General features: G+C 44.2%; 1 protein-coding gene and 1 long non-coding RNA gene across 2 annotated transcripts; one reads left to right on the top strand and one right to left on the bottom strand.

Moving 5' to 3' along the window:
* Positions 1 to 1,851: 1,851 nt before the first annotated feature.
* On the bottom strand, positions 1,852 to 18,022 carry LOC121719097. The gene is made up of 3 exons (XR_006034160.1): positions 17,778 to 18,022; positions 17,654 to 17,659; positions 1,852 to 1,863 (listed from the first exon to the last, which is right to left on the bottom strand). It is a non-coding gene; the product is annotated as an uncharacterized LOC121719097 (long non-coding RNA).
* Positions 18,023 to 18,676: 654 nt separating this feature from the next.
* Positions 18,677 to 20,483, top strand: LOC121718529 (stonustoxin subunit alpha-like). Its single transcript, XM_042103538.1, has 2 exons — positions 18,677 to 18,681; positions 19,729 to 20,483. Exons 1-2 carry the CDS (start codon positions 18,677 to 18,679, stop codon positions 20,447 to 20,449), a joined length of 726 nt encoding a protein of 241 aa, XP_041959472.1. The 3' UTR covers positions 20,450 to 20,483.
* The last annotated feature ends 4,817 nt before the right edge of the window (positions 20,484 to 25,300 follow it).

The raw sequence follows: 25,300 nt of genomic DNA, 5'->3' as shown, positions 1-25,300 counted from the left end.
TATCAGATCTCTTTCAAACAAATCATTCTTAATTAATGATCTAATTTGCACACACAACCTTGATTTTTTACTTTTAACTGAGACATGGTTAGATCAAGCAAACAGTGCTGCTACTCTCATTGAATCAGCTCCCCCAAATTTCAGTTTTTTGTGTGCTACCAGAGCAAATAAAAAAGGTGGGGGGATAGCCACAATTTTTAAGACGTCTTTTCAGTGCAATCAGTCGTCATTCGGTGACTTTACTTCATTTGAATATCTGTGTGCACGCATTAAGTCTTCTCCTCAGATTTTATTACTGACAATTTACAGGCCTCCAAAACATACAGCAAAAGTTTTTCTTGAAGAGCTAGGTGAACTGCTATCAGTCGTTTGCATAGAGTTTGACTGTCTTATTATATCAGGGGATCTAAACTTGCATGTGGATAATCCTGAAAACAATTACGCCAAGGAATTCATTGCATTAATCGATACTTTCTCCCTAACACAGCATGTACAGGGGCCAACACACTCTCTCGGCCATACCCTCGACCTTGTTATCACAAAGGGTCTCGATGTCTCTACAGCTTTTAAAGACCTGGCCTTATCTGATCATTTCTGCGTGTTCTTTGATGTGTCTATGTCCCCACACACTCAAAACACAGCTATGATTGTAAAAAGGAGAATCACAAATGATCAGACAAGTGCTCTCTTTGAGCAAGCACTTTCACTAAAGTCAAGTCAACTGTCAGACTCTGTAGAAGACTTATTTGATCACTTTAATGCAAAAATGGCAAACATTATGGATGACATTGCTCCATTACAATTCAAGAAAGTTAAGGACAAACAGAAAGCACCATGGAGGCAAAATCCAGCAGTCAAACTTCTAAAAAGAGAGTGTAGGAAGACTGAAAGAAAATGGCGTAAATACAAACTTCAGATCCACTATGAAATCCATAAAGAGATGCTCCGCACATATAACTCTGAAATATCCAAAGCAAGACAGTCCTTTTTTTCTAACATTATCAATAGAAGTTCAAATAACACTGGTATTCTATTTTCAACTGTTGATAAATTAACAAATCCCCCCTCACAATTAGCACCTGAACTTCTCTCAACTAATAAATGCAATGAGTTTTCATCTTTTTTTAAAGGTAAAATTGACAAAATCAGACTCAACATATGTGCTCAATTACAAATTCAACAACCTGAACTTCCAGCAACAAACAAAGGGAATCTAAACTTGATGTCAGAGATGTTCAGCTTGATAGACTACGAAACACTTGAAAAAACGGTACAGAATCTCAGCTCTTCCACATGTGTCTTACACACTCTGCCTACCAATTTCTTCAAAACTGTTTTTCATCTCATAGCGGCGGATGTCCTTCAAATTGTAAATGTATCACTGCTGTCTGGCACTTTTCCTAAGTCACTGAAAACAGCTGTTGTAAAGCCACTTCTCAAGAAGAATAACCTGGATGCCTCCATGCTAAACAATTACAGGCCCATATCCAATCTACCTTTTATTGGCAAAACCTACCAATCTACCTTTTATTGGTATTTAATCAATTAACCACCTTCCTAACATCAAATGGGTATTTTGATTACTTTCAGTCTGGTTTTCGGGCAAATCACAGCACTGAAACAGCTCTCATTAAAGTTTCCAATGACATACGCCTAAACATAGATTCAGGTAAAACAGCAGTCCTAGTGCTACTGGACCTTAGTGCAGCATTTGACACTGTTGATCACAATATTTTACTACACAGACTAGAACACTGGGTTGGATTTACAGGCATAGTTATCAGCTGGCTAAAATCATATCTACAAGAAAGGAGCTTCTTTTGTTGCCATCGGAAACTGTACCTCAACACCAACGTCCTTGACCTGTGGTGTTCCCCAGGGGTCGATCTTAGGGCCACTATTATTCAACCTCTATATGCTCCCACTTGGACAAATCATCCAAAATAACTTGATTTCATATCATAGCTATGCAGATGACACACAAATTTACTTAGCTCTGTCACCAAACGACTATGGTCCTCTTGAATCTATGTGTCAGTGTATAGAACAAATCAGCACCTGGATGTCTCAAAATTTTCTCCAGCTGAACAAAGAAAAAACTGAAGTAATTATATTTGGTAAAAAGGAGGAAAGACTTAGGGTTGCCACTCTCCTCGACACAAAAGGTTTGAAGGTAAAGGATACAGTTAAAAATCTTGGTGCATTAATTGACAGTGATCTAAATTTCAACAGCCACATGAAAGCGACAACTAAATCAGCTTTTTACCACCTCAAAAATATTGCCAGACTCAGAGGGCTGATGTCAAAATATGACTTAGAAAAACTCATTCATGCATTTATCTCCAGTAGGGTTGATTACTGCAATGGACTGTTCACAGGACTTCCTAAAAAGACTATTAAACAGCTTCAGATGATACAAAATGCAGCAGCTAGGATTATAACAAAAACTAAAAGAACTGACCACATTACTCCAATTCTTAAGTCCTTGCACTGGCTTCCAGTAAGTCACAGAATTGACTTTAAAGCTCTATTGCTTGTTTATAAATCAGTAAATGGAGCAGGACCTAAATACCTGTCAGACATGCTTCAGCAGTACACACCTTCTCGTCCTCTCAGGTCCCAGGTGAAAAACCTGCTAGTAAAACCTACTGTTAGAACTAAACATGGTGAAGCAGCTTTTAGCTGTGTCACGACTCAACACACAGCGTGCCCTCCAGAACAGCAGAGGGCACTAAGGAGTCGGCGCAAGGCCGGCTCAGCCAAGCCAGGGAGGAAGTGAGCAGCCATGCTTAAAAGGAACCCTGAATTGTTTGTCAGTGCTCATTCATTTCATCATCAGACCACTTTCTAAGTTACTGAAATTATTAAAAACCTGAACTGCATCTGCGACTGTGCTCTTCACTCCAGCCTGACATCATGAATGAGCCTTATCTAAGTAGCACAGCGGATGTAGAGGATCTTCGAGCTTTTGTTCAGAGACTTGGGGTAACTGTACACAACCAGCAAGATGGCCTCCAGAAGATGGAGGAAGCACTTAACCAGATTGGTCATCGAGTGAGGACTTTGCCTGATCCTAAGGGCTCTCCTTCCCCTACCTCCTCCACCGTCAACCTGTCTCCTCCTCCACCTTTCTCTGGTGAGCCAGCTACCTGCAAAGGCTTTTTGACTCAGTGTTCTTTGATCTTTGAATTGCAACCAGCAAACTTCCCCACTGAACGATCTAAAGTTGCGTACATCATCACACGGCTAATTGGAAAGGCCTTGGATTGGGCTACTGCCTTATGGACCCATCGACACCCATCGATGACGGCCTCACTCAACGACTGGCCTCGTCTCGTTTGTTCACACTCTCCCAAGGCTTACGGTCAGTCACAGAATACGCCATCGAGTTCCGAACCCTGGCAGCTGAGACTGGATGGGAGAATGAAGCGCTGGTGACTGCTTTTTACCAGGGGTTAAGGGAGTTCCTGAAGGATGAAATGGTGAACCGAGACTGGGGTGAAGATTTGGATGACATTGTCACTCTGGCCACAGCTTTGGATAGACGCATGCGAGAAAGGCGCAGAGAACGAAGAGAGTTCTGCACTCTTCTGCCAAACCGGGCCCAAATGTCTCCACTACCATTACCAACACCACCTCGGCCCAGCTCCCCAGTCGACCATAACGGTGAAGAGCCAATGCAGCTGGGCCGTTCCCGTTTAAGCCAAGAGGAGCGACGTCGCCGGATTCAAAATGTATTGTGGAGCTCAGGGTCACGTGTGCGCTACCTGTCCAAACCTCCAGGGAAAAGATCGCGCCCACCAGGAGTCGGGGGCCTCCTGGTGAGCGGAGTCGTCGCCTCTGCTCCCACGTCTCGCTGCACCCTGCCTGTGTGTCTGTCCTGGGCCTCCAGTAGGGATCTCAAGTAAGTCTACAAGCCTTGGTGGATTCAGGTGCAGCAGTTAATTTGATAGACCAAACTCTAGCACGCCAATTACAGATTCCCATCACTCGTTGTGAGACTCCAAAAACAGTACAGGCCTTAGATGGACGCCCCCTAGGGTCTGGACAACTAGAGTTCTATACTCAGCCCCTGCAAATGCTTACACTGAACACACACTTGGAGAGCTGTGTTTTCTTTTTAATAGACACTCCTCAAGATCCTCTTGTCCTAGGATACCCCTGGCTCATAACTCATCAACCCTCATTTGATTGGGCTACCAGCACTCTCACTCAGTGGGGACCTGCCTGTACAGCTCATCGGCCACCGGAACTGCCCTCACTCTCTAGCGTTGCTGTTGCAGCTATCCCTACTCCACTGGCTGATGCTCCTGGGGTGCCTGTCATGTATCGTGACTCCAGTGCGGTGTTTAGTAAGGAAAATGCAGCCTCGCTCCCTCCACATCGCAGCTATGATATGGCAATTGATCTCCTGCCTGGCACAGTGCCCCCACGAGGTAGGCTTTACTCCTTGTCCATTCCTGAAACACAAGCCATGGATGCGTACATACAGGAGTCTCTCCAAAATGGACTTATCCGACCATCCACTTCTCCTGCAGCAGCTGTTTTTTTTTCGTGGGCAAAAAAGATGGTGGGCTTCGTCCATGTATTGATTACTGAGGGCTGAATAAAATAACGGTGAAGAATAAGTACCCCTTGCCACTGTTGAACACAGCCTTTGAGCGTCTCAGCGGAGCGACAGTCTTCACAAAGTAGGACCTCCGGAATGCCTACCATCTCGTCAGAATTCGAGAAGGCGACGAGTGGAAGACGGCGTTCATTACCCCTCGAGGCCATTATGAGTACTTGGTAATGCCTTTTGGTCTTTCTAATTGTCCTGCCGTATTCCAAGCCTTGGTTAATGATGTGTTGAGAGATTTTTTGGATCACTTTGTGTTTGTTTATTTAGACGACATTTTAATATTTTCCCCTGATCTAGATACTCACATTCAACACGTCCGGCAAGTGCTCCAGAGACTACTCCAAAACAGACTCTTCGTCAAGCTGGAAAAAAGTGAGTTCCACACTTCTAGCACCACCTTTCTTGGCTTTGTTGTCTCCCCCCAGGGTTTGATAATGGATCAGTCTAAAGTGACAGCAGTCCTGGAGTGGCCTCCTCCCACAACGGTGAAGCAGCTGCAAAGATTTCTGGGGTTTTCCAACTTTTATCGTCGCTTTATCCGTAATTATAGCACGGGGGCAGCTCCTCTTACTGGCCTTCTTCGGGGTAAACCCACTTCCCTACGATGGACCCCCGCTGCACAGCAAGCTTTTTCAGAGCTAAAACGAAGGTTCACCACTGCTCCAGTACTAATGCACCCAGACACGGAACTGCCTTTCATAGTGGAGGTGGATGCCTCTGAGGTGGGTGTAGGAGCGGTCCTCTCCCAGAGGTCCTCCCATGACCAAAAGGTCCATCCTTGTGCCTTTTTTTCCTGGCGGCTCACCGCAGCTGAAAGTCGCTATGATGTAGGGAATCGTGAATTGCTGGCGGTCAAACTGGCCCTAGAAGAGTGGCGCCACTGGCTGGAAGGGGCCCAACACCCGTTTATGGTTTGGACAGATCACAAAAACCTGGAGTACATCCGTGAGGCCCGCAGACTCAATCCTCGTCAAGCCCGGTGGGCCCTCTTCACACGCTTCAACTTCACACTCTCTTTCCGACCTGGGTCCAAGAACATCAAGCCCGATGCCCTTTCTTGCCAGTTTGCCCCAGATAGCCTTCTAGAGAAACCAGAACCGATTGTCCCTGACAACTGTGTCATTGCCCCAGTTCGTTGGGTACTAATGGAACAAGTGCTAGATGGCCACCGTCTAGAACAGCCACCACCTGACACACCGTCCTCCAAGACTTTCGTTCCGGCCGCACAACGGCCACTGGTGTTGGAGTGGGGTCATGCTTCCCGCCTGGTTGGCCATCCCGGACGCCACCGAACCATGGAACTGATTAGTCGTACTTTCTGGTGGCCGTCAATGAGAGATGATGTTGCGAGCTATGTCTCTGCCTGTTCAGTCTGTGCCGCCCATAAAGTTGACAACCAGCGGCCCCAAGGTCTCTTGCTCCCCTTGCCTATACCCCCGTCGCCCCTGGTCACATGTCTCTCTTGACTTTGTTACTGGATTGCCCCTCTCCAATGGTTTTACAGTAGTGCTTGTTGTTGTTGATCGTTTTTTGAAAACATCTTGTTTTGTGCCCCTACAGAAACTGCCAACTGCGCGGCAGACAGCGGACATTCTAGTGAGAGAGGTGGTTCGCTACCAGGGCACACCTGAGGAAATCCTGTCTGACCGGGGACCACAGTTCATCTCAGGGTTCTGGAGGGCCTTTTGGCAACTTATGGGGGTAACTGTTCGCCTCACCTCAGGGTATCACCCCCAAAGTAATGGCCAGACTGAACATATAAACCAAGAAATGGAGAAATATCTCCGGTCATATTGTTCTTCTAATCCTACCACGTGGGCCAGTTACCTGATGTGGGCAGAGTTAGCCCACAATCAGTTAGAATCTTCATCCTTAGGATTGTCTCCTTTCGAAGTTCTTACAGGATACCCTCCAGTGTTGTTTCCTGCATCGCCAAAAGAGGGTCCGGTGCCTTCAGCGAATGCCTCAGTCCAGCGTCTTCGACGACTCTGGAAAAGGGCCCGTCGGAACCTCGTCAGGGCCACAAACCAATACAAACGCCAGGCGGATAGAAGAAGAATGGTGGCAGTGTTCTACAACCCTGGTGACAGAGTTTGGGTGTCGACTAAAGGATTGCCAATGCCTGCAGAATCCAGAAAGCTCTCGCCCAGGTATGTGGGACCATTCAGAGTGGCACGCAGAATTAACCCGGTGTCTTACATGTTGTCCATTCCTCGATCGATGAGGGTCAGTCCTGTTTTTCATGTCTCTCTGCTTCGCAAAGCTGTCTCTTCCCCTCTGTCTCCAGAATCCCGGAACCCGAAGGATTGGTGGCACTCTGACCTACACAGTCAAAAGGCTCCTGGATGTTCGGCGGCGGTGTGGAGGATTGGAGTTCCTGGTAGACTGGGAGGGCTATGGACCGGAGGAGAGGTCCTGGGTCTCGCAGAGGGACGTTTTTGACAAATCCTTAATCCAGGAGTTCTTTGACACGCACCCAAACCTTCCTGGACCGTCGGGTGCCGGCCCTCGAGGGGGGGGGTTCTGTCACGACTCAACACACAGCGTGCCCTCCAGAACAGGGGCACTAAGGAGTCGGCGCAAGGCCGGCTCAGCCAAGCCAGGGAGGAAGTGAGCAGCCATGCTTAAAAGGAACCCTGAATTGTTTGTCAGTGCTCATTCATGTTCGCATGCAACGGAAGCTACTCTTGGGGAACCTTATTCAAGACAAACTATTTGCGCTTGACCCTGTTTGCCTTTGGACTTTGGACTTTGGATTTCGGATCACGGATCGCGTTTTGGACTGTTTGCTTGGACTCTCTTTGTTTCACGGTATTGAACCCCACTTGTCTCTGAACTTCCCTTTTGTCTTGCCCTGTCTGGAAACCTTTGCCTCGCTGACTGCCTTCTGTGCTTTGACCGTGGACTGTGCTTTGACCTTGAATTGGATTACCCTGAACAAACTGTTGTTTGATGAACTTTGAGTTTGCCTTTTGTTTTCTGTTGAAATTGATCCAGTGTGTGTGGTTCTACTTGATAACAGCTGAGTTTGCTTTGTCTATTGACCACTTTCTAAGTTACTGAAATTATTAAAAACCTGAACTGCATCTGCGACTGTGCTCTTCACTCCAGCCTGACAAGCTGCTATGTGGCTCAGCTGTGGAATCAACTTTCGGATGACATCAAAAAGGCCCCAACTGTAGCCAGTTTTAAATCTAGACTTAAGACCAAACTGTTCTCAGATGTTTCTGCTAACTGTGCCGAGTTACAAATTCTGAATCTGCCTTGATAATTATTCTACTTTATCTTTTATTACTTTTTTTTACTACTTTTGCCTTTGTTTTTTGCTCACTAATTATCCTTTATTTTTAAATTATTTTACCTTGTGTTTTATGTTTTCTTTTTATTATGATCTTTACCTTTTAACTATTCTTTGACTATACTGCCTTTCTATGCTTTTTATTTGTTATTATTGTTTGGTTTTGTTTATGTAAAGCACATTGAATGACCTCTGTGTATGAAATGCGCTATATAAATAAACTTGACTTGACTTGACTTGACTTGACTTCACTAATTCACGGATTGGGATAAATGCAGAGACCAAATTTCCCTCACGGGATCAAAAGAGTGTGTATATATACTTATACTTATGTTTAAGTACCCGCAGCATCATACATGTGTAAATGTGTTTGAAAGTGTACCCCTGAGAAAATATATGCATCATTTATAATATTTATATTCAAGTTCATAGATTTGATAATTATATTGTAGTTGAAAACGGCCCTGTGAGAAATTCATAGTAAAGTTCATAAAAAGTAAAAGTTCATAGTCTGATCTTCTCCATGAATTTTAATTCTATTTCATTCAGAAAGTCCATTGGTTACATGTAGCTAGTTCATTTAAAACATCCTAAACTTTTTTTGACCCTGCCTCTTAAAAGAATTCAGTTCTAGTTCAGTGTAGTGGTGTGAGATGCAGCCTTCTCAGAGTCCAGTTCAGTGTAGTGGTGTGAGATGCAGCCTTCTCAGAGTCCAGTTCAGTGTAGTGGTGTGAGATGCAGCCTTCTCAGAGTCCAGTTCAGTGTAGTGGTGTGAGATGCAGCCTTCTCAGAGTCCAGTTCAGTGTAGTGGTGTGAGATACGTTGGGAAGGCCCATTCAAGTGAATGGAGCATTCTGCAGCACTATGAAGAGCCGTGTAATAAGTAAGGGATAATGTATAGAACGCCGGTCATTGTCGGGAGATAGGTCCCTTCAGGGCGGAACAAGACCCCTCCGCTGCGCGTCGGGGTCCGGTTCGCCCTGTCGGGACCTATCTCCCGACAATGACCGGCGTTCTATACCTTATCCCGCTTATTACACGGCTACTTACCAAAACGACACAATAAACTCCCCACGATATGACTCTTTAGCCTACATAACCTAGGCTGTAGCCTATTTGTTACCATTTCATCATGGCTTTTGCTGAGAAACAAATAGTTCGCAACAACACACGCTGAACTTGAATCAAACATTCTTTAGAACACAGCTGATCAACCGTCTGCTTTCACTTTTGAAAGTTCCAATCCTTGCGTAGTGATATGAAAGAATTGAGTTAGAAGCACAAAGCCCATTTTCCTTGACAGCGGTCTGTTATACTTAGCAACGGTCTGTTATTCAGAATTAGCAGACCGCCGAACGTTGGGAAGGCCCATTCAAGTGAATGGAGCATTCTGCAGCACTGTGAAGAGCCGTGTAATAATAAACTGATATTAGATCAAAAAAATCTGTTTTAGTATGAATAGACTTACACCTAGTGCTCCATTGAAAGATCCTTTTGCTTTAATGTAAGAAGACAATCTTGCTCAATGCACTGGCAGCCAAATTTGCTTTTTTTAGGACAAATATGTTTAACACACTGGCAAACAAATTTGCTTGTTTTCATGATGAGTCTTAAGTCAAGTTGTCAAATTAAGTAAAATGATTTTACGAGAAAGCACTTGGTACAGTATTATTACAGTATTATTATTATTATTAGAAAGCACTTGGTCCAGTTATTATTATTATTATTATTATTATTATTATTATTACTACTACTAGTAGTAGTAATAGTAGTAGTAGTAGCGGTTGTGGTGTTGGTGGTGGTAGTAGATTTTATTAGATAAGCAGTTTTGTAGTGTAGTGTCAGTTTGCATTTGGCTGTCAGAGAGAATGAGGAAACTAATTTTCTTTCCATTTAGAACATTGACTCACACGCACACTCTCTCTCACACACACACACACACACACACACACACACACATACACACTCAAACAAAGGGCTTTGGAATGAGTGGTGTTCAGACCAACCCTCTTGTGTGTGTGTATATAACTGTCTATCTCCTGTCTCTAAGTGACTTCAGCAAGAGGACAGCTACACACACACACACTGACTATCAGACCCAACATATCTGGTGAGTATTTTAAGTTCAAGTTCAAGTTGTTTATTGTCATATACTCATAAATGGAATTATAAATAATGAAATTCTACTGCAGGTTTGCATAGTCATAGTTTTGCTTTGGTTGCCAGTGTGTTGAGAAAATTTGTCTTGATAAGACTCCTCAAAAAAGTCAAAGTCTTCTTAAATGATCTTTCAAGAGAGCACTAGGTCAGTCTCTTCATACTAAAAATAATACCAAATAGATTTTTGGATCTTAATATGAGATTAATAACACTTTGTTAGATTTGTAGTTTTGCAGTGTACAGTGGGTCCCCGTTAAGTTTGGACGGGTTCCTTCAGGAATCACGATCCCCATTTTCTCAGCAGAAATGGCACAAACGGCAGTTGACACAAACAACCACAAGGTGTCACTTTGGAGTTCTGCCACTACTATTTTTGATGCGACTTGACTTACTGCTTCCATGATGCAGTTTCCAAGTCAGTAGAACAATCAGAGAAAGCTGAGCCATTACCAAACATATATGATAATACAATAGCGTGAGTTTATATATCTTATACCCTATTTGTCACGGTTACTTATAGATTTGATAGTGTAACGATAAGCGCATAAGAGCATAAGAGACTTTCAGCGGGGGCACGGAAACTTAATTTGATCACGGTAGTTTAAGCTTACACTTGACAAAACATTCTAATATGAAAATGTAGATGCAATTGTTGTAAGATGGTGCAGCTCCTTTAAGAAAGCACCGTGCAAAAAAGTAGACGTGCTGGAGCGAGTCATATTCAAAATGCAAAAAATAACACCGCAGATAAAACCAATTATCCTCATTCATTGCAACCGCAGCATGCCTGCTTGCCAACGTTTAAACAAAATATATCAAAGCACCTTTTGCGTTTGAATGTAACACGAAAAAATGTTTAAACAGCTGGACAAATGATTTAGCTAATTGATTATAGCCTGTACACCAGCAATTGTTGAACATTTGGAAAAAGATCGCTCAGCTGTTGCCACAGTCATAGGCAATGTAGAAACAACATGAGAGCAGTACACACTTCCCCGAATGTGGATGTTACACTGTCATAATCTACCACCAGCCTTTTGGCAAGTTGAAAAATAGATGACTTCTGTGAAATCTCTGCTTTAAAGCAAGACCTAAATGAGAGGAGTTGTGTTGGGAATGTCGGTGCAATGTCCATGCTATAATGGTCTGACAAACGTACTGCCTTTTCAAGCAGTTCATCATCACCGGCGAGTTGAAGGATCATAGGACGTAAAGACTCAAACACATAACAAGTTTCCCGCATGCTTGCACATCTTTGGGAGAGCTGACTGATTATGATGTCCAGAGTTGCATTAAATACCTGCACTTTTAAGTATCTCTCTGCATCGGTTAAGCGTTTATCTTCCGATAGTTCGTCAAAGTGACGCTTCACTCTTCACATTTTCAAATGTACTCTGAACCCCCATTTATTTGCGAGTGTCTGCGCTGTAGCCTTGGCCTGGTCAAAGACACGCAGGTAGTCAGAAAGGACCGGTATAGAATTTTCCAGCAATTGCATTGCGGGGGGTAGCGACGGAGGTCATAGGCCCTGGTGCGACTGCACTTGCTGCACCTACTAGGCCTAGTTACGCCACTGCGTGGAGCGCTAATGTGTCTAACTGTAAATCATTCATGTGTGAAAGTCATTAGGCTGGAAGCGCTAATGTGTCTAAGCTCATTAGTCTACTTTCAATAGGCCTACTGTACAGCCTGAGAGGGGGAACATAACCTATAGCCTAGGCTACTGTAGAGTAGGCCTACAGTAGGCTACTGTAGGCTAAACAATCAGTTGTGAAAGTCTGCAACGAAAGTTTCCTAATGGAAGCGCTAACGTGTCTATTGAGCTCATTAGCCTACTTTCAATAGGCCTACTGTACAGCCTGAGAGGGGGAACATAGCCTACTGTAGAGTAAACAATCAGTTTACTTAGTTACATTTGTTTAGTTAAATCCAGTTTTCTACTCTATCTCCATTATATGCTTAGCCTATAGAAAGACATTCAAAATGTGTGAAAGTCATTAGGCTGGAAGCGTGTCTACTGTCAGTGACTAATGCGAGAAGCGGGTTCTGTGTTGTAGGCTATGCATTTTTCCGACACTTGGCTGCAAGCTCCCCTCCCCCACCCCTTTCTTTCACAAGCAGTGCAGCTTTCTGAAGCGGTGCCTTTAGAAGCTAATGTAACAAATACCACCAATATTGTTGTGTGGCAATAAAAGTATCCAGGGTTTGCGCAAGTAGCCTAAATATATAAATAAATTAAGGACATACAATCCTTAACGTGAAAAAGCTTAACGTAGCTTAATGTCCCAAACAACAAGTCGTTTTATGCGCTCATTATAAAGAAAGTTTAACGTGTCCCAAAACAGCTGTCAATTAATCACCAAACGTCAAGAGGGTTGAGTCTGAATGACACCGAGTTTTAGACACTGAGTTTTTGAAGTTAAGAAATATTTTCTGCAGTACCCAGAAGTTCGCATCATATTGCGGGTGACTTTGTAGTTCTTTAGAGCCCTATTTCTACTAGCCCTGCTGTCTGTACCACATCCATTACGGACACTATTATCACGATTACCACTGCAACCTCCAAGCTATGTTGGGCAGAGGGTCGAAACAAGCATGGTATGCTTAGTGGACACCGTTGTATACACGCACCTCCATTCAGAGACGCACCGTGACTATCACTGTCATAGACGATCGATCATAATCTCCAAAAGGATATTCTTCTTCAGAATTAGAATAGGTGAATAACATAGCTTACCTAAGACTTCATCACACGTGAACGTTTTTCAACATTTGGTGTAGGCCTATTTCTGCTTAATTTCTGCTTCAATTTCTGCAACACTATGGCCTGCATCGCTTCCGCGTCATTACATATGCACGTCTTTGTGTTTCTCGCGTGTAATACAAGTATTTCCTGAAAACTTTGCGCAGCGATTTTGGGTTTGAAGAGTAGAGTAGGCCTACAAATGAGATGTGTCACCGTACCTGGATCTATCGTCTATTTTAAGCAGTATCGTTGTTTGTCGCAATTAATAGCCTCAAGGGCCGGATTACATTATTATTTTGTCATACGTCGCGGGCCGGAATTGGGCAGGACGCGGGCCGGATTTGGCCCGCGGGCCGGGTGTTTGAGACCCCTGCTGTAAATCATTCAAAATGTGTGAAAGTCATTAGGCTGGAAGCGTGTCTACTGTCAGTGACTAATGCGAGAAGCGGGTTCTGTGTTGTAGGCTATGCATTTTTCCGACACTTGGCTGCAAGCTCCCCTCCCCCACCCCCTTCTTTCACAAGCAGTGCAGCTTTCTGAAGCGGTGCCTTTTGAAGCTAATGTAACAAATACCACCAATATTGTTGTGTGGCAATAAAAGTATCCAGGGTTTGCGCAAGTAGCCTAAATAGGCCTATATAAATAAATTAAGGACATACAATCCTTAAAGCTTAACGTAGCCTACATGTAGATTAATGTCCCAAAACGTCAACAAGTCGTTTTATGCGCTCATTATATATGGATTTCTATGAAACGCCACGAAAACATGCGTGCGCAACCAAGAGGCAGAAAGCACCATAGAACAGCATAGAGCAATGCAAAAGAGCAAAAGAATAAAATGAGTTTTTGTGCTGACAACTGCACCAATTCGAAATCACGATGGTTAGAGAATGTTAAATATGTTCAATATCCCTAACGGAATGCATGTCTTCGCCAAAAATGACAAAATACGATGTTATGTTAATAATGCAAATGAACGGCACACTTTGAAATATAGTCGGAAATGAGATGTTATCATCATTGAGACAACAGGGGTATACAATAAAATCCGATTGTAGCTTACAGCAGCCGACTATTTAGGTTAAGTTTATAACGTTGTGGACGGCCACCAAGCGTCTTCTGCCCCACGGCTGCGGCACAGTCTTGAGTGACCGGATTCGTTTTCCTTTGTCATATGAATGCTGTCATTTTGTTAACTTTACTGTTAAGGAGATGCTGTAGGCAAAGTCTATATTTCAACCTCGTTAGTGTCAGAACTATTCACAAGGTTTCTGGGCAGCATTTTTATGTTCTGTTAGCAAGCGAACTTCTCATGACTACCGACAAAGTAGCCTACTGCCAGCTGACGAAGCTCTCATTTTAAAACATTACTGAGAGACAGGCACTATACACTCAAGAAATCTTGCCACTGAATCCAAAACTATGTTTAACATTATGTACAAAGCTTAGGCTACAGTGTATTAGCATGTTGCAGGGGCTGCTAAAAACAGAGAAACGCACTGAAAACTCGGCCAATCACAGCCCTTGCTGTCGAATGCGCCGTCCAGTTCGACCGTTGAACGCCACAGCGGACTATGCTGCCCCCAAGCGGCTGCAGTTGTACTTACATGTCACCCAGCTGCGTGAATCACCATTATCGTGAATGAAGTGTCAATTTTTAACGGGGACCCTCTGTAACAATACTCAAAACTAGGGCTGTCAATCGATTAAAAATGTAATCGAATTAATTACATACTCTGTGATTAATTAATCTAAATTAATTGCATATATATTTTTTTGCTGTGAAAGTATTTTGAATATTTAAATTCAAACGAATCATTGAATAATCAGCATTAGTGACATTAAAGTGACATTAAAAAACTCTTTTATTATTATTTTCACTGTTCAAATAATGGCCATAATAATCTATGATATGACCTAATATGCTGAGGAAAAAAGTGCTTCGGGATGAAGATTTTTTCACATACAAGGCATTTCAGTCCACAGATATAACCTAGGGGACACAATGAAAATAAATGAACACTCCCCTCAATGTCAAAACTATTTCTTTGCATTGATGTGCGACTTTAGAGTTGACGAACTCCGGTGATATGCAAATTCCTTGCTGCAGACATTGCAGAGGACTTTATTTTTATCAACGCTTTATTTTTTATTAACACCATCCGGCTGTTTTTTAAAAGTAAATGTTCCAATCAATGATCTAGGCAGCACATTTTCTTCTCTCTCCTTCATTTTACAGTCTAATGGTTACTGACTAGAACAGCTCGGGAGTCAAAGGTCATACGGAATCGATTAATCTGCGCTATTTTTTTAATCAGTTATTTTTTCTCAAATTAATTAATCAAAATGAATCAGTTATTTTGACAGCCCTACTCAAAATATATCTAAGAAGGAGGTATAATGCCTGCAAGCTTGTTGTTTTGCACAACTCTCTCCTTATGTGTTTAACCCTTAGAACCCTAAGCTGTTTTTAGGGCATTTTCACTACCTTTATTCATAAGGATTTATTCTGGTCATTGTAAGTGCCACACACACATATTATATATTGTTTTTTTCAGCAGAGTTTAGGCTATCCAGATCTGCCATCATTTCAAGTATTAGTACTAGCACACTAGATTTTTAAAGAATTAAAATATAAAAATCATATTATAAAAATTCTTATATTTTGACCTGTATCTCACCACAGCAAGCTCATAGCTCTACATGCATTTCATGTGTGTGTAGGGCAGACTGTCCTGAAACGGGCAATATAATTGCCATGTTGGAGGGATACTCTGGGGCTGAGCAATTTACAGAAATGTGTGGTGTGTGATTTACGGAAATAAATGCCATTTTTTATTTAGCGATAAAAAATGACCATTCTGCGCTCCATATCTGTGACACGAACTGATCTGACCTGACTTGACCCAAGTTTGCCTGTTAGCATGTGTGACTATGGTGTATGCACACATGATGATTCTCAACTTTTTACTGCATTGCCATGAACAAAGTAAAGGCAAAAAAGGTGTTTCTTTGTTGAACAAATTGGGATGCAATGTGAGCCTTGAATTGGATGCCATGCAGGAATTTGCTAGGATCTCAAAACCGGATTATGAACATGTTTTGCCATAGAGAAACACACGATAGCGTTGAATTATAAACATGCTTTGCCACAAAAACAGACAAAAACGTGGGGTAAGTCCAGCTATATGAAGTTATTATTTTGCTGTCACTTCGTCTGTTTTATAACCTAGAAGGATGTATTTGGTGTATGTATTTATTCTTTCATCTAACATATGTGGCATATATATCCGATCACGGGTCTGCGAGTAATTACTCCGAGAGTAATGGGTGTGCAGCGTTGGTTTGTGTACATGACGTTAATATTTTGCAGTCACTTTGTCTGTTTTTATAAGCCAGAAAGATGGTACCAATGGATAGCCCTGTTTCTCCTCTTTCATCTGATATGCTTGCCATATCTATGCGATCACGGGTTCGCGAGTAATTCAAACGCGAGTAATGGGTGCGCAGGTGAACGCAGAGAAGTATAGACTGTAAATATGATGCAATTTGATTTAATTTCATGATTTTTTTAAATTTTCATACTTGATCGTACAGACAAGTGCGTAGTCTCTTTGGAAAGCCCCACTTCTTCTCTGTCATGCAATAAAGGTTTTATCTCGTTGCGATGAACAGTCGTGGAGCAATGTAACAAAGAAGAAAGGGTGTGTTTTTTGACGCACTTTGCATCAATCGGGTTCTAAGGGTTAATCCTTGATCATTTGACAAGGTACTGTTTTGCACAACTCTCTCCTGATGTTTAATCCTTGATCATTTGATCATTCTTCAGCATCTGCCATGGGACCCTCCTGGGCCAGCGTGGTCTTCAGCGCCCCTAGTGGCCGACGCCTGCAATGCATCGTCCTCTCTCTGCGCTTCAGCCTGCTCCTCTGTTGTGTAGCTCTCAACGTCAGAACATCTTACGGACAAGGTACTGAAGTTTAGCTCTCAATGTCGGAACATCTTACGGACAAGGTACTGAAGTTTATCTCTCAATGTCGGAACATCTTACGGACAAGGTACTGTTGTTTAGCTCTCAATGTCGGAACATCTTACGTACAAGGTACTGAAGTTTAGCTCTCAATGTTGGAACATCTTACGGACAAGGTACTGTGTAGCTCTCAATGTCGGAACATCTTACGGACAAGGTACTGAAATTTATCTCTCAATGTCGGAACATCTTACGGACAAGGTACTGAAGTTTATCTCTCAATGTCGGAACATCTTACGGACAAGGTACTGTTGTTTATCTCTCAATGTCGGAACATCTTACGGACAAGGTACTGAAGTTTAGCTCTCAATGTCGGAACATCTTACGGACAAGGTACTAAAGTTTAGCTCTCAATGTCGGAACATCTTACGGACAAGGTACTGTTGTTTATCTCTCAATATCGGACAAGGTACTGTTGTTTAGCTCTCAACGTCGGAACATCTTATGGACTAGCGCTCTCTCGAAAGATCCTTTTGACTTATTTTAAAGGAGTCTTTTACTCAAAGAACTGAACGATGACAGAGTCGGACATATAGGCATAGTTCATATTGAAAAAAGTTTGGAATTCCAACTTTTCCAATTTGGAACTCTAGCTTTTCCCCACCGTCTTTTAATGCCATCTAATCATAACGTTAGCGTGCACAGTCTGCACCATACTGGCTTAAAATTCGCGACAAGATGAGCTGCAACATTCTATAAACCAGCAACTTCATGCAACATTCTAAAACCTTGCAACTGTAACTAGACATGGTGAATGCTTTGCAATGACGTGCAACCTCAAATTCACACCGCTGCAACTCCTTTCTGCAATGGGCTTTAAACAGACAATCGGACGGGTTTTAGAAGATTAAATACAACCCGAAACTAAAAAACAGACCAGGTCTCTATTTGAGACCGGCCTTTAACCCAAACCTGTAGCCACGCCAGGCGTTTAACCCTTTGCAGACCGCACGCTCTAATTTCGGTACCCCAGTACCGATGACGTTCAGTCTAATAACTCAGCCATACCCCAACCAATTTTATCAATGAAAACTTCCTCAAAAACGTCACATCATAGGCTTTCTGGCGATATGATTGGTTAAGGGATTTGTGGCGCGAATTTATTTTACTACGTGAAGGAAAAATCAAGAGTTGACGTCTCCCTCCACTAGAGGAAAAACAGCAGGAAGCACTGATTGCAGCGTTGATCTTGACGTCGTCTAAAGGAGACACTACTGGATCATCTGAGGTAAAAACAAGTCTTTTTATGTTATTACTACTTGTTACCCATGTTATTACTTCAAAATCGTTTTTAAAAGTTATTTTTGCTGGTAATTACACCTTGTATGCATGGCCGTAACATAATGTGTGTGTGTGTTCACTTCAGCTGATATGACAGCTGGTATTTTAGCACACCGTAATCTTTAGTAAACTCATTGTTTTCAGTCATTTCTGGGGGGTTACTATATGTCAACCAAGATTACAGACCTACTAGGACTGACATTTTAACGATTTGTTCTATTTTGAACGATGTTCCTTGCTTGTCAGCTGATACAGAAAACTAGCTAAGTTAGGTAACGTTAGCATCAGAAGAGGCTGCAACATGTCCCTGATGCGTAGTCAGAATAAAGTTCACTCCCGTGCCTCATGACTGCCAACTTTATGTCAAGTACACCTAATCGGTATTTTATTGTCAAATAAACCTTTCATTCCTTCGTAATATGTATAGCACAATTTACAGTTGTTTGTAGCCAAGTTGCTTAGCTTACTTAGATAGAAACATCTGACATGAATGACAACGTTAATGTTACGTTACCGACGTGAAGACTGTGTTGATCACCGATGGTGTAACGTAAGGATTTTATTCATTGACTGCTGTTTTCATGAATACATGACTGAAAATTTGTTATACCGTATTTTCCGGACTATAAGTCGCTCCTGAGTATAAGTCGCATCAGTCAAAAAATGCATCATGAGCAGGAAAAAAACATATATAAGTCACACCGGACTATAAGTCGCATTTATTTAGAAATGTATTTCACAAAATCCAAAACCAAAAACAGAGACTATGTATTGAGGCCAAAAAGATTAATGAAGATGAAGGAGTGAAGGCAGCCAAGAGGAGGGCAGGAAGGTAATTGCAAAGCAAAAGATTCACTGAAAGAAAATGCCATGAGGTGCACCAAAATGTTAGTAAAATGTGGAGAATACAATGCAATCAAGCATTTTGGGCGATGTGGAGTCACAAGCTGGCAGCAGATTAAATGCTCATGAGAGAGAAAAAGATGCCGTTTTAGACGTGACCGAAACTATAGGCCTATAGGCCCCACGGTAATTGTAAAGCAATGTACAAAAGATTCACTGAACAAAAATGCTGATATGATACATGAAATGTAGCTAAAAATGTGGAGAATACAATGCAATCAAGCATTTTGGGCGATGTGGAGTCACAAGCTGGCAGCAGATTAAATGCTCAGGATAGAGAAAAAGATGGTTTTAAAAGGACGTGACCTAAGCTGAGGCAAGCCATGGCAATAGGCCAATAGGCCCGACGGTATTTGTAAAGCAATTTACAAAAGATTCACAGAACAAAAATGCTGATGTGGTACATGAAAATGTAACTAAAAATGTGGAGAATGCAATGCAATCAAGCATTTTGGACGATGTGGAGATACAGGCTGGCAGCAGATTAAATGCTCGAGAGAGAAAAAGATGCGGGTTTAAATTGACGTGCAGACCGAAGCTGCAGCAAGCAGGTGATATTTAGAAATGTATTTTTTACACCTTGGCCATCGCTGGGGAAGCAAGTCTGTGTCATGAGCTCTCTCTCTGCCTGGTAACACGTGCTGATTGAAGTCTGATGACCTCCACCTGTTCCTGCTCTGGTTGAACAGTGCAGACAAGGAGAGGGTCAAAAACTTCAAATGCAGGTTTTATGGTGACACTCAACTGAAAAGACTGCTGAAAAAAAAGGCTGTGAAGGTGTACAAAGAGCTGCCCAGCCTGCTGGGGAAGAAAGGAGAGAAGGTTGTGCCTGTGAAGGTCTGGCTGTATCCACTGAGCAAGCTTATTAACACTAAGCTCAAGCTCAAAAGAGCCATATCAGAGACACTAGTGCCAGTAGCAGAGAAGGCGTTTGATGATTTCCAACAGACTAAGATAAGAACCAACGATCTTCTGGAGGTGAGCAGAGAGATTGAGGTTGAAGACATCATCACCAAACTGGAGAAGTTCCAAAGCAGCCTGAGTGTTTTCACCGTTGAGTTCCTGCGGAAAATGGCAGTTCTGATCCCAGCCATCAGAGCAGGCAACGCAGAGGAAACAGCCCTGAGAGACCTCCTGATGTCCCAAGATGCATCTGGCTTCAGTGGGAAAGAAATGGAGCAGTGGCTGGATGGAAAGGAGACTGAGATCAACACTGTCACCATGTACAGAAAACTATTACCAGGTTACATGATTAAAACTCCTGGCCCGGAGCTCGACACTTTCCTGATGGACCCAAAAGTCAAAGATGCCCTTGTGTTCAGCTTCACCTCTCTGAATGATGAGGAAGTCTATCTGAAAAAAAAAACCCACACAGGCAGCGGTGAACCTCAGGAGTGGTTCCAACAGTAGCACATCTATACAGGACACAACCGAAAAAGCCCCATGGTACATGGGACCAGATATCTTGCTTTCTTCAATTGAAGTCTAGTAGCTCCTCTTGTCTCTGTTTCTTTCGTCTTTTTGTGTTTTTTTCTCTTATCTCTTTTTTTTACTTCTGAACACCAGAAGGTGTCTACAATTATATCCTATGGATATGGATAAGTTTGGAATTTGTCCTGACAGCGGGAAACTTATTTACTCAAGGAATCAGCTGATCGCGATACGCAAGTCTCCGTGTCCGATTCAAGTTAACATCCTAAGGGAATTATTTCGCTTCCGAGGCCGAAACCCCCTGTTCCAGCAATAGTGATGGGAAATGTGAACTCTCTTGCAAACAAAACGGACGAACTGACTGCTTTGGTCAAGAATCAAAAGCTGTACCGGGAGGCTAGTGTGATCTGCCTGACGGAAACATGGCTGAACAACAACATTCCGAACGCCGAAGTTGATTTACCGGGTTTCAGTACAGTAAGACTGGACCGCGATACACAACTTTCCAGGAAGAAGAAGTTTAATTTACATCAACGGCAAATGGTGTAACCCCGGACATGTAACTGTAAAGGAGACTTTTTGCAGTAAGGATTTGGACTACTCGCGGTGAGTCTACGTCCGTTCTATTTGCCGAGAGACTTCACACACGCCATTGTTCTCTGTGTGTACATTCCACCGCGAGCCCTCCCGGACGTCGCGTGTGAAGTCATCCACGCAACTGTGGCGAGACTGCAGACACAACACACGGACGCCTTTTTTGTAATATCTGGCGATTTCAATCATGTCACACTCAACTCTACCCTGACGAACGTCCATCAGCATGTGGACTGCAGTACAAGGAAAAACAGGACCATTGATTTACTCTACACAAACGTGAAGGATGCATACTACTCCCTCCTTTGGGCAGCTCAGCCCACTGCCTCATACACCTACAGCCTGTGTACAAACCAAGAGTACAATGTCTCCCAGTCACAACACGCACTGTCAGGATGTGGACTCCAGAGGCAGAAGAGGCTCTAAGAGACTGCTTTGAGTCCACTGACTGGCGTGTACTGCAGGACAGTGGAAACCTTGAGGAGATCACTGATTGTACAGCCGACTACCTCAATTTTTGCATGGATGTCGCAGTTCCCACCAAGACTGTGCGCTGCTTCCCAAACAATAAACCTTGGGTGACTAGCAGCGTGAGAGACCTCCTGAACAGGAAGAAGAGGGCCTTCAGGGAGGGTAACACGGTGGAGCTGAGGAATATTCAGAAGGAGCTGAAGATAGCATTGAGGGCTGCTAAGGAGGCGTATGGGAGGAAAGAGGAGAGGAAAATGGAGAACAACACAAGGGAGATGTGGAAGGGCATCAAAACAATGGCAGGGTTTGGTGTCAAGAGTGGAAGGGCTGAGGGCAACAAGGACAGAGCAGAGGAATTAAATTTGTTCTACAACAGATTTAATTACCGATCTGCTCCTGACAACTGTATAGCTGGCACCACACCTCCTGCCTCGCTGAGCTACCCTCCCCCCTCTTCCACAGCTGAAGGCACCCCATCATCTGACAACTGTGAAGCTCACACCCTGCCCACCCCCCCTCTCCCTGCTCCCACCATTGAAGGCACCCCTACACCTGAGAACTGTGAAGCTCACACCCTGCACACACACCCCTTCCCCCACAAAGACAATCAACACTCAGCACTCACACTGGACTCCCCTCCCCCTTCTACCTCCTCTGAAATTATCTTCACTACCACCCCCACAGCGGTGGAGTGTGGACCCCACTCTCAACCCACCCCACCTCCCCTGCTAACTGTACACCAACAGTCACCACCCACCATCACAGTTGATCAAGTAAGTGGAGCACTGAGACGGCTTAAGCTCAAGGCTAATGGCCCTGACGGTGTCTGTGCCAGACTACTCAAGTCCTGTGCAGATGAGCTAGCTGAGCCATTGCAACACCTCTTCAACAAGAGCCTGCATGAGGGCAAGGTACCTACACAGTGGAAAACCTCATGCCTCAAACCAGTCCCCAAAAAGCCACACCCCAAAGAACTGAATGACTACAGACCGGTCGCCCTCACGTCACACATTATGAAGACATTTGAGCGTGTTGTACTTCTCAACATACTGAAACCCCAGGTTCGCCATGCACTGGACCCCCTACAGTTTGCTTACCAGGAGAATGTTGGAGTAGAGGATGCTATCCTCTATATGCTGCACAGGGTGCATTTACACCTGGACAAAGGAGGCAGGGCTGTGAGAATCATGTTCTTTGATTTCTCCAGTGCCTTCAACACCATCCAGCCACTCCTGTTGAGAGACAAACTGCTGCAGATGGGAGTGGAGACCAGGCTGGTGACCTGGATTACAGACTACCTCACAGAACGTCAGTGCTGCAGATGGGAGTGGAGACCAGGCTGGTGACCTGGATTACAGACTACCTCACAGAACGTCAGTGCTGCAGATGGGAGTGGAGACGAGGCTGGTGACCTGGATTACAGACTACCTCACAGAACGTCAGTGCTGCAGATGGGAGTGGAGACCAGGCTGGTGACCTGGATTACAGACTACCTCACAGAACGTCAGTGCTGCAGATGGGAGTGGAGACGAGGCTGGTGACCTGGATTACAGACTACCTCACAGAACGTCAGTGCTGCAGATGGGAGTGGAGACCAGGCTGGTGACCTGGATTACAGACTACCTCACAGAACGTCAGTGCTGCAGATGGGAGTGGAGACCAGGCTGGTGACCTGGATTACAGACTACCTCACAGAACGTCAGTGCTGCAGATGGGAGTGGAGACCAGGCTGGTGACCTGGATTACAGACTACCTCACAGAACGGCCCCATTTCCTCAGACTGTGTGACCTCACATCACAGACTGTGGTCAGTAGCAGCAGAGCTCCACAAGGAACAGGACTCTCCCCGGTGTTGTCCACCCTCTACCGCTACCGGCTTGGTGGATTGCCACGCCGAATCGACCGCAGCATTCCAAGCATCGGTTAGGACTTCACTCGCCGGTTTCCAAGTGAGCTACGGACTACACTCGCCTCCAGTTATCCAGTGGGCTACGGACTACACTCGCCTCCAGTTATCCAGTGGGCTACGGACTACACTCGCCTCCAGCTATCCAGTGGGCTACGGACTACACGCCTCCAGCTATCCAGTGGGCTACGGACTACACGCGACTACACGCCTCCAGTTATCAAGTGAGCTACGGACTACACGCGACTACTCGCCTCCAGTTATCCAGTGGGCTACGGACTACACGCGACTACTCGCCTCCAGTTATCCAGTGGGCTACGGACTACACGCGACTACACGCCTCCAGTTATCAAGTGAGCTACGGACTACACACGCCTCCAGTTATCAAGTGAGCTACGGACTACACTCGCCTCCAGTTATCAAGTGAGCTACGGACTACACGCCTCCAGTTATCCAGTGAGCTACGGACTACACGCCTCCAGTTATCAAGTGAGCTACGGACTACACGCGACTACACGCCTCCAGTTATCCAGTGAGCTACGGACTACACGCCTCCAGTTATCAAGTGAGCTACGGCGTACAACTTGCCCCCAGTTATCAAGTGAGCTACAGACTTCGCTCGTCCCCTGTTCAACGGCGGCCGACTGTGTGTTCAAGCGTCATTGGATGTCAGAGGGGTGGAAACGTCCGCCCCTCGCAGAGCTAAGTATTTGTTAATTGCCTCCTGAATGCCCATCGCTGGGCCATAGGCCTTTCTATAACTCTGGTGCTACTGCACTACATTATTGACTGTCCCTACCTAGCAGCTCCTATCCCCTGGCCCCCTTGACTGCATTTTTGGTGCTGTTTAGAACTGTGTTGGACTGGTTGCACTCCCTGCCTAGCGCCACCCGGCTACGGCCTTTGTGTCCTTACCTCTCTGCTCCTGCTGTCTGCCCATTGCAGCTGACTACCTCATGAACTGTAGCTATAATCCACCCCCCCCCCCCCCCCCCCTTTGCCTACAGCCCGAGCCCAAGTCGCGTAATAGCCAAGTGGTGTGGTGTGGATTGCAGTGGTTAGATTTCTGTGCTAATGATCGGCCTTATGTAACGTGTGATGAACTGTGTGTATTTTGGTGCAGTGAACTGTGTTTCTGTTACTCGGATGTGCTGGGGTCTATAGGAGGGATTTAGCTGCGTTCACTAAGTAGCCTCTGTGTTCTGCCACCAAACAGCTGCCACTGGGACGCAGGTCTGCTGACGGCGGGACCTGATCCGATGTTCTGATCGGAGGAGCCGACCACTGGGCAAAGTTGCTTCCGCTGACGTGGCCGCCTGCTCGTTGGGGGTGCTGGACATTCGAACACTGGGAAGGGAGCTCCTTTGGTCGATGGGACTTTTAGCATTAAGCTCTTTTTATATGTAACTTAATAAAATACTGGTTTTTAATATATTTCTCGGACTCTTGGCATTATTGAGGAGTAGAGTGTTCTCCCCACTGCTAGAGATTGTGTTAAGGAGGCAATAGCGCCCTCCGCCTGTGACATATTCATTAGGCTACATTACAGTAATATTCTCACATAGGCTACCACCACTCTCAAAAAACTAGCCTATAGCCTACCAAAAACATCCTACCAATCATGGCATGAATATATTTATTTAATATTTCTAGATTTCAGAAGCCTAGTAATCTACATTCGATCAGTGTAAGGTAACAACAATGTTTCAAAGTTTACCAATGCTCCAAACCGTAAGGCATATTCAGTCCACAACACATCCAGATTAGCCTGCTAGCACTTGGCTGGATCAGAGTGTAATCGGATGACATAAAAACACATTTTCCACATTCACATTTAACATTTTCCAGAGCTATATATA

Source organism: Alosa sapidissima, chromosome 9 (genome assembly GCF_018492685.1).
Source record: "Alosa sapidissima isolate fAloSap1 chromosome 9, fAloSap1.pri, whole genome shotgun sequence".
In the NCBI taxonomy this organism is placed as follows: Eukaryota; Metazoa; Chordata; class Actinopteri; order Clupeiformes; family Clupeidae; genus Alosa; species Alosa sapidissima.
The sequence above is the reverse complement of the archived record's forward strand: the minus strand, read 5'-3'. Positions and strand labels throughout refer to the sequence as shown.